Genomic DNA, 14,782 nt, shown 5'->3' with positions numbered 1-14,782 from the left:
CGTCTGCGCCTGCTGTCGGGCTTCACCTGCGTCTGTAGCTGCCGTCTACCTCCCGTCTGTGTCTGCACTTGCAGTCTGAGCATCACCTAAGTCTGTGCCTAGCGTCTGAGCCCCATAAACCGTATCTACAAATGATTTTATGTGAGAAGCCACCCTCATCCCGGCCCGGACAACTGCCACAATCGTCTTGCCAACTAGCACTACCCCCAAGGGGGCCATCACAGAGGCAGACAAACCTTTCCTCCTCTGCCAACAGGTCCAGATGCCATGGAAAATGCACAGCACGATACCAGTGTAGACCACCAGCGCGGCCACGGCAGCTGCTACCCACAGCCAGCTGATCTCCCTGGGACACCAGGTCGGTTGGCAGCGATCTACGAGACAGAAAGCAGGTCAGTAATTAACCATGGAGTGAATCTGCAGATGCGGGAAATAAATAGAAACCCTTTGGCCCGAAACGTCGTCACTACCTCCTCCCATAGATGCTGTCTGGCCTGCTGAGTTTATTGGAGTATAAAATATTATGGAGTATAAAACTTAATGCTATTATGGAGTATAAAACTTAATGCTATTATGGAGTATAAAACTTAATGCTAAAAACTATGTGGAATGCTAGAGACAATGGTGTGTTGGTATATGCTAGGGAGAGGTGGCTGGGAGAGGTCGCCAGCTTTGAAGTTGGCTATGTGCTAAACTTGTATTATTTGCTGTGTAACCAAAACTGTGTGAAAGACAATGATGTGTTAATATATGCTAATCAGAGGTAGCCAGCTCTGAAGTTTGCTATGGGCTCTGCATGTATCCAATTGAATGTAGACGACAATATGTGTTAATAAAAGGTAGCTAAGAGATGTTTTGCTTTGAACTTGCTGTGTAACTAAAGCTATGTAGGAGACAATGTGTTAATAAAAGGTAGCTAAGAGCTGTAGACTAGAACATGAATAAGTCAATAGGTAAAAACAATAGTGGCGGATGTACGTGTGATATGCACCTGTAAGACCGCTTGGATATGTTAATGCAGGTAAACCAGGAGATTGCTTTAAAAAGCTGCTGTGTCCCAGAATCCAGAGGCAGTCAGCGACTAGCTCAATGGCTGTCTCAGCTTTGATTTGCAAATTAAAGTTTAACCCTTCTTGAAGAATCTTCTGCATCTCCTGGTCATTTGAAAAGCACGAAAAACCACGACAAGTTCTGCCAGCATTTTGTGTTTTTATCAGTAATTAACCATGCACGGCGCTCCTGGTGTGGGTCTGACCCAGGGATACAGAGATGGGAACTGTGCACGGTGCTCCCGGTGTGGGTCTGACCCAGGGATACAGAGACGGGAACTGTGCACGGTGCTCCTGGTGTGGGTCTGACCCAGGGATACAGAGCCGGTAACTGTGTACGGTGCTCCCGGTGTGGGTCTGACCCAGAGATACAGAGATGGGAACTGTGCACGGTGCTCCCGGTGTGGGTCTGACCCAGGGATGCAGAGATGGGAACTGTGCACGGTGCTCCCGGTGTGGGTCTGACCCAGGGATACAGACACGGGAACTGTGCACAGTGCTCCCGGTGTGGGTTTGACCCAGGGATACGGAGACTGGAACTGTACACGGTGCTCCCGGTGTGGGTCTGACCCAGGGATACGGAGACTGGAACTGTACACGGTGCTCCCGGTGTGGGTCTGACCCAGGGATACGGAGACTGGAACTGTGCACAGTGCTCCCAGTGTGGGTTTGACCCAGGGATACGGAGACTGGAACTGTACACGGTGCACCCGCTGTGGGTTTGACCCAGGGATACGGAGACTGGAACTGTACACGGTGCTCCCGGTGTGGGTCTGACCCAGGGATACAAAGATGGTAACTGTGCACGGTGCTCCCGGTGTGGGTCTGATCCAGGGATACAGAGCTGGTAACTGTGCACGGTGCTCCCGGTGTGGGTTTGACCCAGGGATACAGAGACGGGAACTGTGCACGGTGCTCCCGGTGTGGGTCTGACCCAGGGATATGACGATGGGAACTGTGCATGGTGCTCCCGGTGTGGGTTTGACCCAGGGATACGGAGACTGGAACTGTACACGGTGCTCCCGGTGTGGGTCTGACCCAGGGATACGGAGACTGGAACTGTACACGGTGCTCCCGGTGTAGGTCTGACCCAGGGATACGGAGACTGGAACTGTGCACAGTGCTCCCGGTGTGGGTTTGACCCAGGGATACGGAGACTGGAACTGTACACGGTGCTCCCGGTGTGGGTCTGACCCAGGGATACAAAGATGGTAACTGTGCACGGTGCTCCCAGTGTGGGTCTGAGCCAGGGATACAGAGCTGGTAACTGTGCACGGTGCTCCCGGTGTGGGTTTGACCCAGGGATACAGAGACGGGAACTGTGCACGGTGCTCCCGGTGTGGGTCTGACCCAGGGATACAGAGATGGGAACTGTGCACTGTGCTCCCGGTGTGGGTCTGACCCAGGGATACGGAGACTGGAACTGTGCACGGTGCTCCCGGTGTGGGTTTGACCCAGGGATACGGAGACAGGAACTGTACACGGTGCTCCCGGTGTGGGTCTGACCCAGGGATACAGAGACGGGAACTGTGCACGGTGCTCCCGGTGTGGGTCTGACCCAGGGAAACAGAGACGGGAACTGTGCATGGTGCTCCCGGTGTGGGTCTGACCCAGGGATATGACGATGGGAACTGTGCACGGTGCTCCTGATGTGATCTGACCCAAGGACACAGAGACAGAAACTGTGCACGGTGAATTGCTTCGAAAGGACAGGCAGGAAGGCAGAGGGGCCTTTATTGGTAAAAAATGAAATAAAATCATTAGAAAGAGGTAACACCGGGTCGGAAGGTATTGAACCTTTGTGGATAGAGCTAAGGATATACAAGGGTAAAAAGACCCGGATGGGAGTTGTATACATCCCCAGACAGTATTAAGGATGTGGCCTGCAAATTACATTGGGAGATAGAAAATGCATGTTACAATATTCATGAAGGATTTCAAGATGCTGGTAGTTTGGGAAAATCAGGCTGGTGCGGGATTCCAGGAGGGGGAGTTTCTAGAGTGCCTACGAGATGGCTTTTTAGAGCAGCTCATGGTTCAGCTCAGTGGGGGAACAGCTATTCTGGGTTGGCTGTTGTGTAATGAACCGGAATTGGTTAGAGAGCTTAAGGTAAAAGAACCTTTAGGGGTCAGTGATCATAATACGATCAAATTCACCCTGAAATTTGAGGCTAAAGTCAGATGTTTCAGTATTACGGTGGAGTAAAGGGAATTACAGAGGCATGAGAGAGGAGCTGGCCAGAATTGACTGGAAAAGAACACCGGCAGGGATGACGGCAGAGCAGCGATGACGGGAATTTCTGGAAACATTTCAGAAAGCAGAAGATATAGACATCCCAAAGAGGAAGAATTATTCTAAAGGAAAGATGACAAAACCGTGGCAAACAAGCAAAGTCAAAGCCAACATAAAAGCCAAAGAGAGAGCATATAATAGATCAAAAATTAGTGGGAAGTTAGAGGCACCTACCGGCTGTTGTCCAGTCCGTCTCCATGGATACTGTTGTTGACAGTGTTGTTATGGATTGGTCCGACGTTGGAGAGGGGACACACGTGACTGGATCACAATCTGGAACAGGAATATTCATCCAAATGTTAAGGACTGGTTGTGCTGTGAGTTCCCTCATTGATCTGGTGTGGGTCTGACCCAGGGATATGGAGATGGGAACTGTGTACGGTGCTCCCGGTGTGGGTCTGACCCAGGGATACAGAGACGGGAACTGTGCACGGTGCTCCTGCTGTGGGTCTGACCCAGGGATAGGGAGACGGGAACTGTGCACAGTGTTCCCGGAGTGGGTCTGACCCAGGGATACGGAGATGGGAACTGTGCACGGGACTCCCAGTGTTTGACTGACCCAGGGATACGGAGATGGGAACTGTTCACAGAGTTAACAGTGTGGGTCTGAGCCAGGGATAGGGAGACGGGAACTGTCCACGGTGCTCCGGTGTGGGTCTGACCCAGGGATAGGGAGACGGGAACTGTGCACGGTGCTCCCGGTGTGGGTCTGACCCAGGGATAGGGAGACGGGAACTGTGCAAGATGCTCCCGGTGTGGGCCTGACCCAGGGATAGGGAGATGAGAACTGTGCACGGTGCTCCCGGTGTGGGTCTGACCCAGAGGTACGGAGACGGGAACTGTGCACAGTGCTCCCAGTGTGGGTCTGACCCAGAGGTACGGAGACGGGAACTGTGCACGGTGCTCCCGGTGTTGGTCTGACCCAGAGGTACGGAGACGGGAACTGTGCACGGTGCTCCCAGTGTGGGTCTGACCCAGAGGTACGGAGACGGGAACTGTGCACGGTGCTCCCGGTGTGGGTCTGACCCAGGGATAGGGGACGGGAACTGTGCACGGTGCTCCCGGTGTGGGTATGACCCTGGGGTACGGAGACGGGAACTGTGCACGGTGCTCCCGGTGTGGGTCTGACCCAAGGATACAGAGACGGGAACTGTGCCTGGTGCTCCCGGTGTGGGTCTGACCCAGGGACAGGGAGACGGGAACTGTGCACGGAACTCCCAGTGTTTGACTGACCCAGGGATATGGAGACGGGAACTGTGCACGGTGCTCCCGGTGTGGGTCTGACCCAGGGATACAGAGACGGTAACTGTGCACGGTGCTCCCAGTGTGGGTTTGACCCAGGGTTATGGAGATGGGAACTGTGCACGGTGCTCCCGGTGTTGGTCTGACCCAGGGATGCAGAGACGGGAACTGTTCACGGTGCTCCTGGTGTGGGTCTGACCCAGGGATACAGAGACGGGAACTGTGCACAGTGCTCCCGGTGTGGGTCTGACCCAGGGATACGGAGACTGGAACTGTGCACGGTGCTCCCGGTGTGGGTTTGACCCAGGGATACGGAGACTGGAACTGTACACGGTGCTCCCGGTGTGGGTCTGACCCAGGGATACAGAGACGGGAACTGTGCACGGTGCTCCCGGTGTGGGTCTGACCCAGGGATACAGAGACAGAAACTGTGCACAGTGAATTGCTTCGAAAGGACATGCAGGAAGGCAGAGGGGCCTTTATTGGTAAAAAAATGAAATAAAATCATTAGAAAGAGGTAACACCGGGTCGGAAGGTATTGAACCTTTGTGGATAGAGCTAAGGATATACAAGGGTAAAAAGACCCGGATGGGAGTTGTATACATCCCCAGACAGTATTAAGGATGTGGCCTGCAAATTACATTGGGAGATAGAAAATGCATGTTACAATATTCATGAAGGATTTCAAGATGCTGGTAGTTTGGGAAAATCAGGCTGGTGCGGGATTCCAGGAGGGGGAGTTTCTAGAGTGCCTACGAGATGGCTTTTTAGAGCAGCTCATGGTTCAGCTCAGTGGGGGAACAGCTATTCTGGGTTGGCTGTTGTGTAATGAACCGGAATTGGTTAGAGAGCTTAAGGTAAAAGAACCTTTAGGGGTCAGTGATCATAATACGATCGAATTCACCCTGAAATTTGAGGCTAAAGTCAGATGTTTCAGTATTACGGTGGAGTAAAGGGAATTACAGAGGCATGAGAGAGGAGCTGGCCAGAATTGACTGGAAAAGAACACCGGCAAGGATGACGGCAGAGCAGCGATGACGGGAATTTCTGGAAACATTTCAGAAAGCAGAAGATATAGACATCCCAAAGAGGAAGAATTATTCTAAAGGAAAGATGACAAAACCGTGGCAAACAAGCAAAGTCAAAGCCAACATAAAAGCCAAAGAGAGAGCATATAATAGATCAAAAATTAGTGGGAAGTTAGAGGCACCTACCGGCTGTTGTCCAGTCCGTCTCCATGGATACTGTTGTTGACAGTGTTGTTATGGATTGGTCCGACGTTGGAGAGGGGACACACGTGACTGGATCACAATCTGGAACAGGAATATTCATCCAAATGTTAAGGACTGGTTGTGCTGTGAGTTCCCTCATTGATCTGGTGTGGGTCTGACCCAGGGATATGGAGATGGGAACTGTGTACGGTGCTCCCGGTGTGGGTCTGACCCAGGGATATGGAGACGGGAACTGTGCACGGTGCTCCCGGTGTGGGTCTGACCCAGGGATAGGGAGACGGGAACTGTGCACGGTGCTGCCGGTGTGGGTCTGACCCAGGGATAGGGAGACGGGAACTGTGCACGGTGCTGCCGGTGTGGGTCTGACCCAGGGATAGGGAGACGGGAACTGTGCACGGTGCTCCCGGTGTGGGTCTGACTCAGGGAATTGGAGATGACTGTGAGCTGCAGATATGGGACTCCCCCCCCCCCCCCCCCCACCTCAGCCCACTCACCATAGAGGCTGATGTTCTTTCTGATGGGCTGATCCAGCTCCTGGTGGGTGATCAGACACGTGTAGCGAGCCCCTGAGCTCCAGAGGAATCGAGGGGTGGTCAGAGTGCTGATGGCATGGTAGGTGCCGTTGGGGGTTCTCACCGGCTCCGTGTTCCAGACCCCTGAGCCCACCGGCCTCCCATCCACCTCCCAGCCGAAGGAGACAGATGCCGGGTAGAATCCAGTGGCTCCACAGGTGAGCGTGACGCTGGCTCCGTCCCCGGTGGGGGTATCGGGGGGCCGTAGCAAGAATGTGATCGGCGGCTGTGGGGCTGGAACTGAGAGAGAGGATGTGGTCACACAACAAACCGTGTCTGTCGTTCCCTGCGGGAGGGGGAATTCGGCCGGGGATCAGAAACTGCAGAGCGTCACGGTGGGGAGGGAGGAGTCTCAGAGACAGGGAAAGGGGCAGAGTAGGGGGGGGGTCACAGACACGAGGAGATGGGAGATGGGAGGGAGGGGATCACAGAGACAGGGAGAGGGGTAGAGTAGGGAGGGGGTCACCGACATGAGGAGATGGGAGGGAGGAGATCACAGAAAAGGGACGGGCGTTTGTTGAAGGAGACATGGGGCTGGGTGTTGTCACGGTAACATAGAGGGGGTGCAATGAGGAATGGAGCCAGCTTAACTGGGTTATTGTCAGGAAGGAGACGGAGAGGTGAGTGGTCACGAAGATAGGAGGGAAGGAGTCACATATACAGGTCGGAGAGTAATGGTGTCATGGAGACGGAGTAGGGCCCAGGGGATCAAGGGGTTTGCCAAGACAGGGAGGAGTGTAGGAGTGGGATAGGTTCACAGAGGTGAGTGAGGGGTTTCAGTGAGGCAGGGAGGAATGGAATCACAGAGGTATAGGATCGGAAGGGGGTTACTCGGACAGAGTTGGAGTTCGCTGACGGGATGGGGTGGTTTAGGTCGCCCCGTCCTCTGAGGAGGCCTCAGTCTTACCGGCTCTTCTCCGGAACTCCTGGACGAAGGGTGTGGCTTTGGAGATGTGTGTGACCAAGCAGTTGACGCTCCTGATCCGGTCCCACTCCAGGAACGGGATGTGTATCCGACTGGTAGCGTTGTAGGTGCTGCCGCTGCTCCTGACCGGCTCGTCCTGCTCCGTGGGCAGGGAGTGGGACATTCTGTCCACCGTCCACCGGAAGGAGATCTTCTCGGGGTAAAACCCCACCGCCTTGCAGATGAGCGTAGCCCTCGCTGACCAGACTGCCCCGTCCAGGAACGGGGCCAGCAGCTGCACACTGGGAGGCCGAACTGGAGGGACAGAGAGAGGGAGGTCACAGGAGGCTCTGTGTGGGAAACTCATCCACTAGATTAAGGTGCGTGGGATCCATGGTGAGCTGGCTGTTTGGACTCAGAATTGGCCTGCCCACAGAAGACAGTGGTGTAGCCGGAGAGATGTAACTAGCAGTGGTTCTGCCGGGACCTGTAGTGGGACCGCTGCTGTTTGCCATTTACATAGAGGTCCTGGGTTAAAACGCGGATAGGTGAGTCGGTAAGTTCACAGACGGCACAGAGATCGGTGGTGGTGTGGTCAATGTAGACCAGTTAATGATATGGGCACGGAAATGCCGGAAGGAGTTTAAGAACGTAAGAAATAGGAACAGGAGTAGGCATCTGGCCCATCGAGCCTGCCCCACCATTCAATAAGATCATGGCTGATCTAATGAATGAATGAAATTAATTTATTTCCGTCAGTACAAACATAACAAAATGCATCATTTACAATGATGATTTCATAGGACAAAGTTAGATCTGACCATGGACTCATCTCCACCTACCCGCCTTTTCCCCATAACCCTCAACCCCTACTATGCAAAGATCTATCCAACCTTAAGTATGTTAACTAAGGCAGCCTCCATTGCTTCATTGGGCAGAGATTCACCACTCTCTGGGAAAAGCAGTTCCTCCTGATCTCCATCTTAAATCTACTCCCCCCGAATCTTGAGGCAATGTCCCCTAGTTCCAGTCTCGCCTACCAGTGGAAACAACTTTCCTGCCTGTGTCTTATCCTTCCCTTTCGTAATTTTAAATGTTTCTATAAGATCTCCTCTCATTCTTCTGAATTCCAGCGAGTACAGTCCCAGGCAACTCAATCTCTCTTCATAGTCTAACCCCTTTCCCTTCTCCAGCTCTGTATCCCTTTTCCCAATTTCCTTTCCAGCTCTTAGCTTCATCCCACCCCCTCCTGTCTTCTCCTATCATTTCGCATTCCCCCCCCACTTTCAAATCTCTTACTATCTTTTCTTTCAGTTAGTCCTGACGAAGGGTCTCGGCCCGACACGTCGACAGTGCTTCTCCTTATAGATGCTGCCTGGCCTGCTGCGTCCCACCAGCATTTTGTGTGTGTTGCACACACTGTGAATGGTGGGGAGTGTCGAGGGACAAGGGGACCTTGGTGTACAAGGGTATATCATACTGTGTGAATGGTGGAGAGTGTCGAGGGACAGGGGGACCTCGGTGTATGAGGGTAAAACAGACACACTGAATGATGGGGAGTGTCGAGGGACAGAGGGACCTCGGTGTACGAGGGCAGGACACACACTGTGAATGGTGGGGAGTGTCGAGGGACAGGGGGATCTCACTGTACAAGTGCATGTTGGACTGGGCTGTAGAATTGTCATTTCTCTTGTAGTTTAACTTTCACGTGTTTGTATTTTTACAAAATCGCCTATAAAAACGTGACGACCACTCGTACCACTGGGAAGGGCTCCTGGGCTCGAGAGAGTGGAACTGCCCCAGGGCGATGATTCCCGCACAGTTTCCTATCATCATTGTCGAAAATGACGGACAACTGACACATACATCTGGCTGCTCACGGAGTTTCTCAGTTTGGTTGCAACTTAATGACCCTTCGTTTGGAATCAATTGAGAATGTCTTGCTCTGTTGATGATGTTGAAAGATGTTACTGTAAGTTCTGCCTTTATAGATTTGGACTACGGACTGTGGACTTTTGACTGTCTCATGGGTTTTATATTCTGTGTTGTCACTTGTTCTTTGCAATTGTTTTCTTGTGTGGGGGGAGGGGGTTTGGTGCTGATGTTCTTGTTGCGTTTTGTGCAGGGAGGGGGGTTTGGGGGGTTGATGATCGTGTTGCTGTTCTTTTCGTGTGTGTGTGGTGGGGGGGGGGTTGCTGTTTCTCTTTGAACTGACTTCTCTGGTTTTCTCTGTTTTGTGGCTATCTGGAGAAGTATGTTCTCAGAGTTGTATCGCCACCGCCGAAGCAGGGGAGAACCGAACCTCCGGTTGTTACGCGATGACTGAGGTTTTGCCTAAACAGAGTATTTTGATCTTGCAAGATGAATGAAGAGGCCAGAACAAAATACACCAGTCACGTCGAGTCTAATGAAATGCGGCTGCTGCACGAATTTTAAAAAAGGATGGGGTAAGATCCAGAGAGGGGAAGAGAACAGTGCACGGACGTTAGCAGTCTCATTGTACTTAAATAAACGTGCAGCTGCTGAGTTGGAAAATCCTATATGTGAGTTAATGGAAACAGAGAGAAAAAAATCACCTCTCCAGTCAGTGCTGCCCTCCAGTGTTCAAGCAGTGGAATGACAGGCTGGATTGAACTGTACCATCAATTAGCAGGACGTGCCGTTCAGAGTCTTGGACTATATTTATCTGTTTTTTTTGTGTGTGACTTTTTTTCTCTCTATTTTGCATGTGCTGTGTATCTTTTGCACATTGGCCCCCAGAGGAACGCTTTTTCATTTGGCTGTGACCATATATATTTGGCTGTGACCACTTCGTTTGATTGAGAGGAAGAGGAGACCTGTGATAAACAATGAACGCAGTAAGACAGAGACAGTATAAAGTCTAAAGAGCAAATCTCTGCGTTAACTGAACAAGGGAACTGAACCACTCCAATTTGCCTACAGGAACATCAGGTCCACAGCAGATGTCATTTCATTGGCTCTTCACTCAACCCTGGATCATCCAGACAGCAGAGATGCAAACGTTAGGATGCTGTTTATAGATTACAGCTCAGCATTCAACACCATCATCTCGAAACTAATCAATAAGCTCCAAGACTCAATACCTGCTTTTGCATTTGGATCTCGGATTTCCTCACATTCAGTTCAGATCGGCAATGACATCTCCACCACGATCTCCATCAGCAACGATGCGCCACAAGGCTGTGTGCTCAGCTCCCGCCCGGCTCTACTCACTTTACACCTATGACTGTGAGGCCAAGCACAGCTCCAAGGCCATGTTCAAGTTTGCTGATGCCACCACGGTCATGGGCTGAATCAAAGGTGGTGATGAATCAGCATACGAGGAAGATTGAAAATCTGGCTGAGTGGTGTCATAAAAACAACCTCTCTCTCTCAATGTCAGCAACACCAATGAGCTGATTATTGATTTCAGGAGGAGGAAACCAGATGTCCATGAGCCAGTCCTCATCGGAGGCGGAGAGGGTCAGCAACTTGAAATTCCTCGGTGTTATCATTTCAGATGACCTGTCCTGGGTCCAACACGCAAGTGCAATTACGAAGAAAGCACGGAGCTCCTCTACTTCCTCAGGAGTTTGTGGAGATTTGGCATGAGAGCTAAAAGTTTGACAAACTTGTAGAGGTGTGTGGTGGAGAATCTATTGACTGGCTGCATCACAGCCTGGCATGGAAACACCAGTGCCCTTGACCAGAAAATGCTACAACAAGTAGCCGATATGGCCCAGTCCATCGTCGGTAAAGCCCTCCCCACCGCTGAGCACATCTACATGAAGTGTTGTCGCTGGAAAACAGCATCCTTCATCAGGGACCTCCGCCATCCAGGTCCTGCTCTCTTCCCACTGCTGCCATCAGTAAGAAGGTACAGGAGCCTAAGGACTCACAGGACCAGGTTCAGCCACATTGGGCTCTTGAACAACGGGGGTAACTTCACTCAATTTCATTTGCCCCTTCATTGAAATGTTCCTGCAACCAATGGACTCACTTCCAAGGACTCTTCATCTCATGTTCTCGGTAGTTATTCCTTTATTTATTTAGAATATTGCCTTTTTTTGCATTGGCACGATTTGCTGACTTCTGCACTCTGGTTGAAAGTCCTAGTTGGGCAGATCAGCCATGGATCCTGTTAGATTTACCATTCTGTAGAGTTGTTGCGTATGTCCACAGAAAAATTAATCTCAGGTTCGTGTATGATGTCGTGTGTACTTTCATTATAAAACTTACTTTGAACTTTGTACTTTGTAAGTGGACGAACAACATAAGTGTAATCAAATTGAAGTGCTTTGCATAGAGCTTCAAAGTAAACAGAAACGGTATCTAAAGACCCAGCAGGGACCGCAGGTGGACGGTCCTGCCAGTGAAGCTCTTCCTCAGGGAAAACACCCTCTCCGAGACAGTACCACCATCCAGTCTCCGAGGAATTACAGGTTAGACATGACACGGATGCCAGAGTGCCCTCTAGTGGCTCACGTCAGGGTGACAATGATGAAACAACAGGGTTGGCAGCTATGACAAGACTTGCCCCAAAAGAGACCAAGGGAGTAACGACACACAGAGCTAGAGGGTGAAAGGAGACAGATGTTCTTTCATCAACCACCTCAACTGGAAAATATCGATAAATGGTCCAAAGAAGTTTTCCACATTCTGAAAAGAGGAAGCTTAAGACCTTAAGACATAGAGGCAGAATTAGGCCATTTGGCTCATCAAGTCTGGATTGCAATAACTCAATGTATAATAACTTTGAAAACTTGGGTTTAATTTCAACATTAAAAACATATATAAATTGCACCCATACGATGGCATCCAAACTCTGGGAATTATTTTGGCTTACGTCTGGCAGCTCCTGGGCTGTATTCCCTGGAGTTCAGGAGAATGAGAGGGGATCTCATAGAAACATTCAGAATGTTTAAAGGCTTGAACAGATTAGATATGGCAAAGTTATTTCCCATGGTAGGGGATTCTAGGACAAGAGGGCACAACTTCAGGATTGAATGACGTCCTTTTAGAACTGAGATGCAGAGAAATTACTTTAGTCAGAGGTGGTAAATCTGTGGAATTTGTTGCCACGTGTGGCTGTGGAAGTCATTGGGTGTATTTAAGGCAGAGATAGATAGGTTCTTGATTAGCCAGGGCATCAAAGGGTACGGGGTGAAAGCAGGGGAGTGGGGATGACTGGATGAAGTGGATCAGCCTATGATTGAATGGCAGAGCAGACTCAACGGTGATTAACATTCAGTCTAGGGTGTTGGTGTGAAGGTCTAGGTGTTTGAAAATTATCTGTAACTCAAAAGGAGCACTATGAATGCATTGTATCAATAGAAATCATCCTGCATATTAAAAAAAATGTCATCTAAGGTTGGGTCCGGGAGCCTCTTCTTCGAAGAGTGACTCCTGTATGATGCCTGATTGTTGTGCAGAACAAGGGCTTCTATATCCACCAGCTTCAGCGTCTCCCAGTGACTGCATTCACAGCCACAACAGGCTGATGTGGCTCAAACGCAGGCAGCCAACGTAATGAAAGACCCCACCCACCCCGGGCGTTCTCCCTTCGGGCAGAAGATCCAGAATCCTGAAAGCACAAGCCACCAGGCTCAAGGACCAGCTTCTGCCCCGGTGCTATCAGACACTTGAACAGACCTCTGGTACGATAAGACTGACCCTTGACCTCCCAACCTACCTCGTTAGGATCTTGTATCTTATCCTTTACCTGCACTGCACTCTCTCTGTGGCTGTGACACTTTATTCTGCGTTCTTGTTACTGCTTTACCTTGTTCTACCTCAGTGCTCTGTGTAATAATCTTTATGAGGTGTAGACCTCCGTTAGTCTTGATAGAAAGTTTCAGGGCACAAGCCTGGGCAAGGTTATTTTTGCCCAGTTGCCCAAGCTGCAAGTCTCCCCTCTCCACGCCACCGATGTTGTACAAGGGAAGGGTATTAGGACCCATACAGCTTGGCACTGGTGCCGTCGCAGAGCAATGTGTGGTTAAGTGCCTTGCTCAAGGACACAACACGAAGCCTCAGCCAAGGCTCGAACTAGCGACCTTCAGATAACTAGACAAATGCCTTAACCACTTGGCCACGCACCAACACACAAGAGTAAAACACACTGTGAATGGTGGGGAGTGTCGAGGGACAGCGGGACCTCGATATACAAGGGTAGAACACTCTGTGAATGATGGGGAGTGTCGAGGAACAGAGGGACCTCGGTGTACAAGGGTAGAACACTCTGTGATGGTGGACTCCTGGGGGAGTGATGGGGAGTCAGTGGAGATTGGTATTTTTCCAATCATCCCTAAAGAACGAAGGTCAGATATTTTTCTCTCTGCTAAATTGTGTATTGCATTGAACTGCCTCTGCTAAGTTAACAAATTTCACAATAACAGTAATAAACCCGATGCTGATTTTCAGCAGGGACAGTATGGGCTGAATAGACGGCGCCTGCAGTGCCGGGTGACAGCAGTACAGGGCAGCAGACAAGGGGTCTCCCAAAGAACCCAGCGCATCTGCAGTTGTGAACTTCCCTCTATTCAGGACATCTACAAAGATGGGTGTGTGAAAAGGGCCCAAAGGATCACTGGGGACCCGAGTCACCCCAAACAAAAACTGTTCCAGCCGGGAAATGGTACCGCAGCATAAAAGCCAGGACCAACCAACACACTCCAGGACAGCTTTTTCCACCAGGCCATCAGACTGACACAATAGTATTTCTATCTTATATTGAGTGTCCTGGTGGACATACTATTTATTATAAATGTCCATAAGTTGCACTTTGCACATTTAGACGGAGACATAACGTAAAGATTTTTACTCCCCATGCGGATCAAGGTTATAAGGAACAAAGTCAATTCAATTGGATTCACGCCCGTCCCAGACGCGGCAACGCGTGCGGGCAACAGACTCACTGCGCTCGACGGAGAGGGAGATCCCGCATCCGCACCAGTCTGTGGCGTTGACGTCCCAGAGGCTGTCGGTGATCTGGCAGAAGTACCGGCTGGTGTCGCTGGACATGGCGCGGCTGATCTGCAAGGATATGGTCCTGTTGCGGAGGTCCTTGGTGCCCAGGTAACGGTCGGTGCTCCCAGCTGGGTATACGGGCTGCTGGGAGCCAGGCTCCCAGTACATCAGCTTCCTGAGGGCTCCTTGCCCACCGGGAGGCACGTACTGCCACACGAAGTACCGGTTGTCGCGCCGGTAGGAGAAACGGCATTGCAGGGAGACCGGCGAGCCCTCGGTGGCCACCATCGTTGCTGAGGACAGGCGGAAGTTGGTTCCAGCCAGGCAGGAGCCTAGAGAGATTTTTTTTTAAAATGGAGTGATCAGCATCAGTTCCCATCTCTGTATCCCTGGATCAGACCCAAACCAGAAGCACCGTGCACAGTTCCCGTCTCCATATCCCTGGATCAGACCCAAACCAGAAGCACCGTGCACAGTTCCCGTCTCCGTATCCCTGGGTCAGACCCACACCGGGAGCACTG

The 14,782-nt window shown here is 51.1% G+C and overlaps 1 protein-coding gene across 1 annotated transcript in view; it reads right to left on the bottom strand.

The window, feature by feature from the left end:
• LOC140716472 (immunoglobulin alpha-2 heavy chain-like) overlaps window positions 1-14,782 on the bottom strand; it is a 34,875-nt gene that overhangs the window by 13,315 nt on the left and 6,778 nt on the right. The window contains exons 3-8 of the mRNA XM_073029232.1: window positions 14,210-14,593; window positions 7,296-7,607; window positions 6,311-6,628; window positions 5,799-5,897; window positions 3,517-3,615; window positions 237-374 (exon numbers count right to left, since the gene is read on the bottom strand). Of these exons, the coding sequence (XP_072885333.1) occupies window positions 237-374; window positions 3,517-3,615; window positions 5,799-5,897; window positions 6,311-6,628; window positions 7,296-7,607; window positions 14,210-14,593 (1,350 nt within the window). The remainder of the gene's footprint in view (window positions 1-236; window positions 375-3,516; window positions 3,616-5,798; window positions 5,898-6,310; window positions 6,629-7,295; window positions 7,608-14,209; window positions 14,594-14,782) is intronic.

The sequence above is a fragment of the Hemitrygon akajei genome, chromosome 25, assembly GCF_048418815.1.
Source record: "Hemitrygon akajei chromosome 25, sHemAka1.3, whole genome shotgun sequence".
Classification (NCBI taxonomy): Eukaryota; Metazoa; Chordata; class Chondrichthyes; order Myliobatiformes; family Dasyatidae; genus Hemitrygon; species Hemitrygon akajei.
This window is presented reverse-complemented; position numbering and strand designations above follow the sequence as displayed.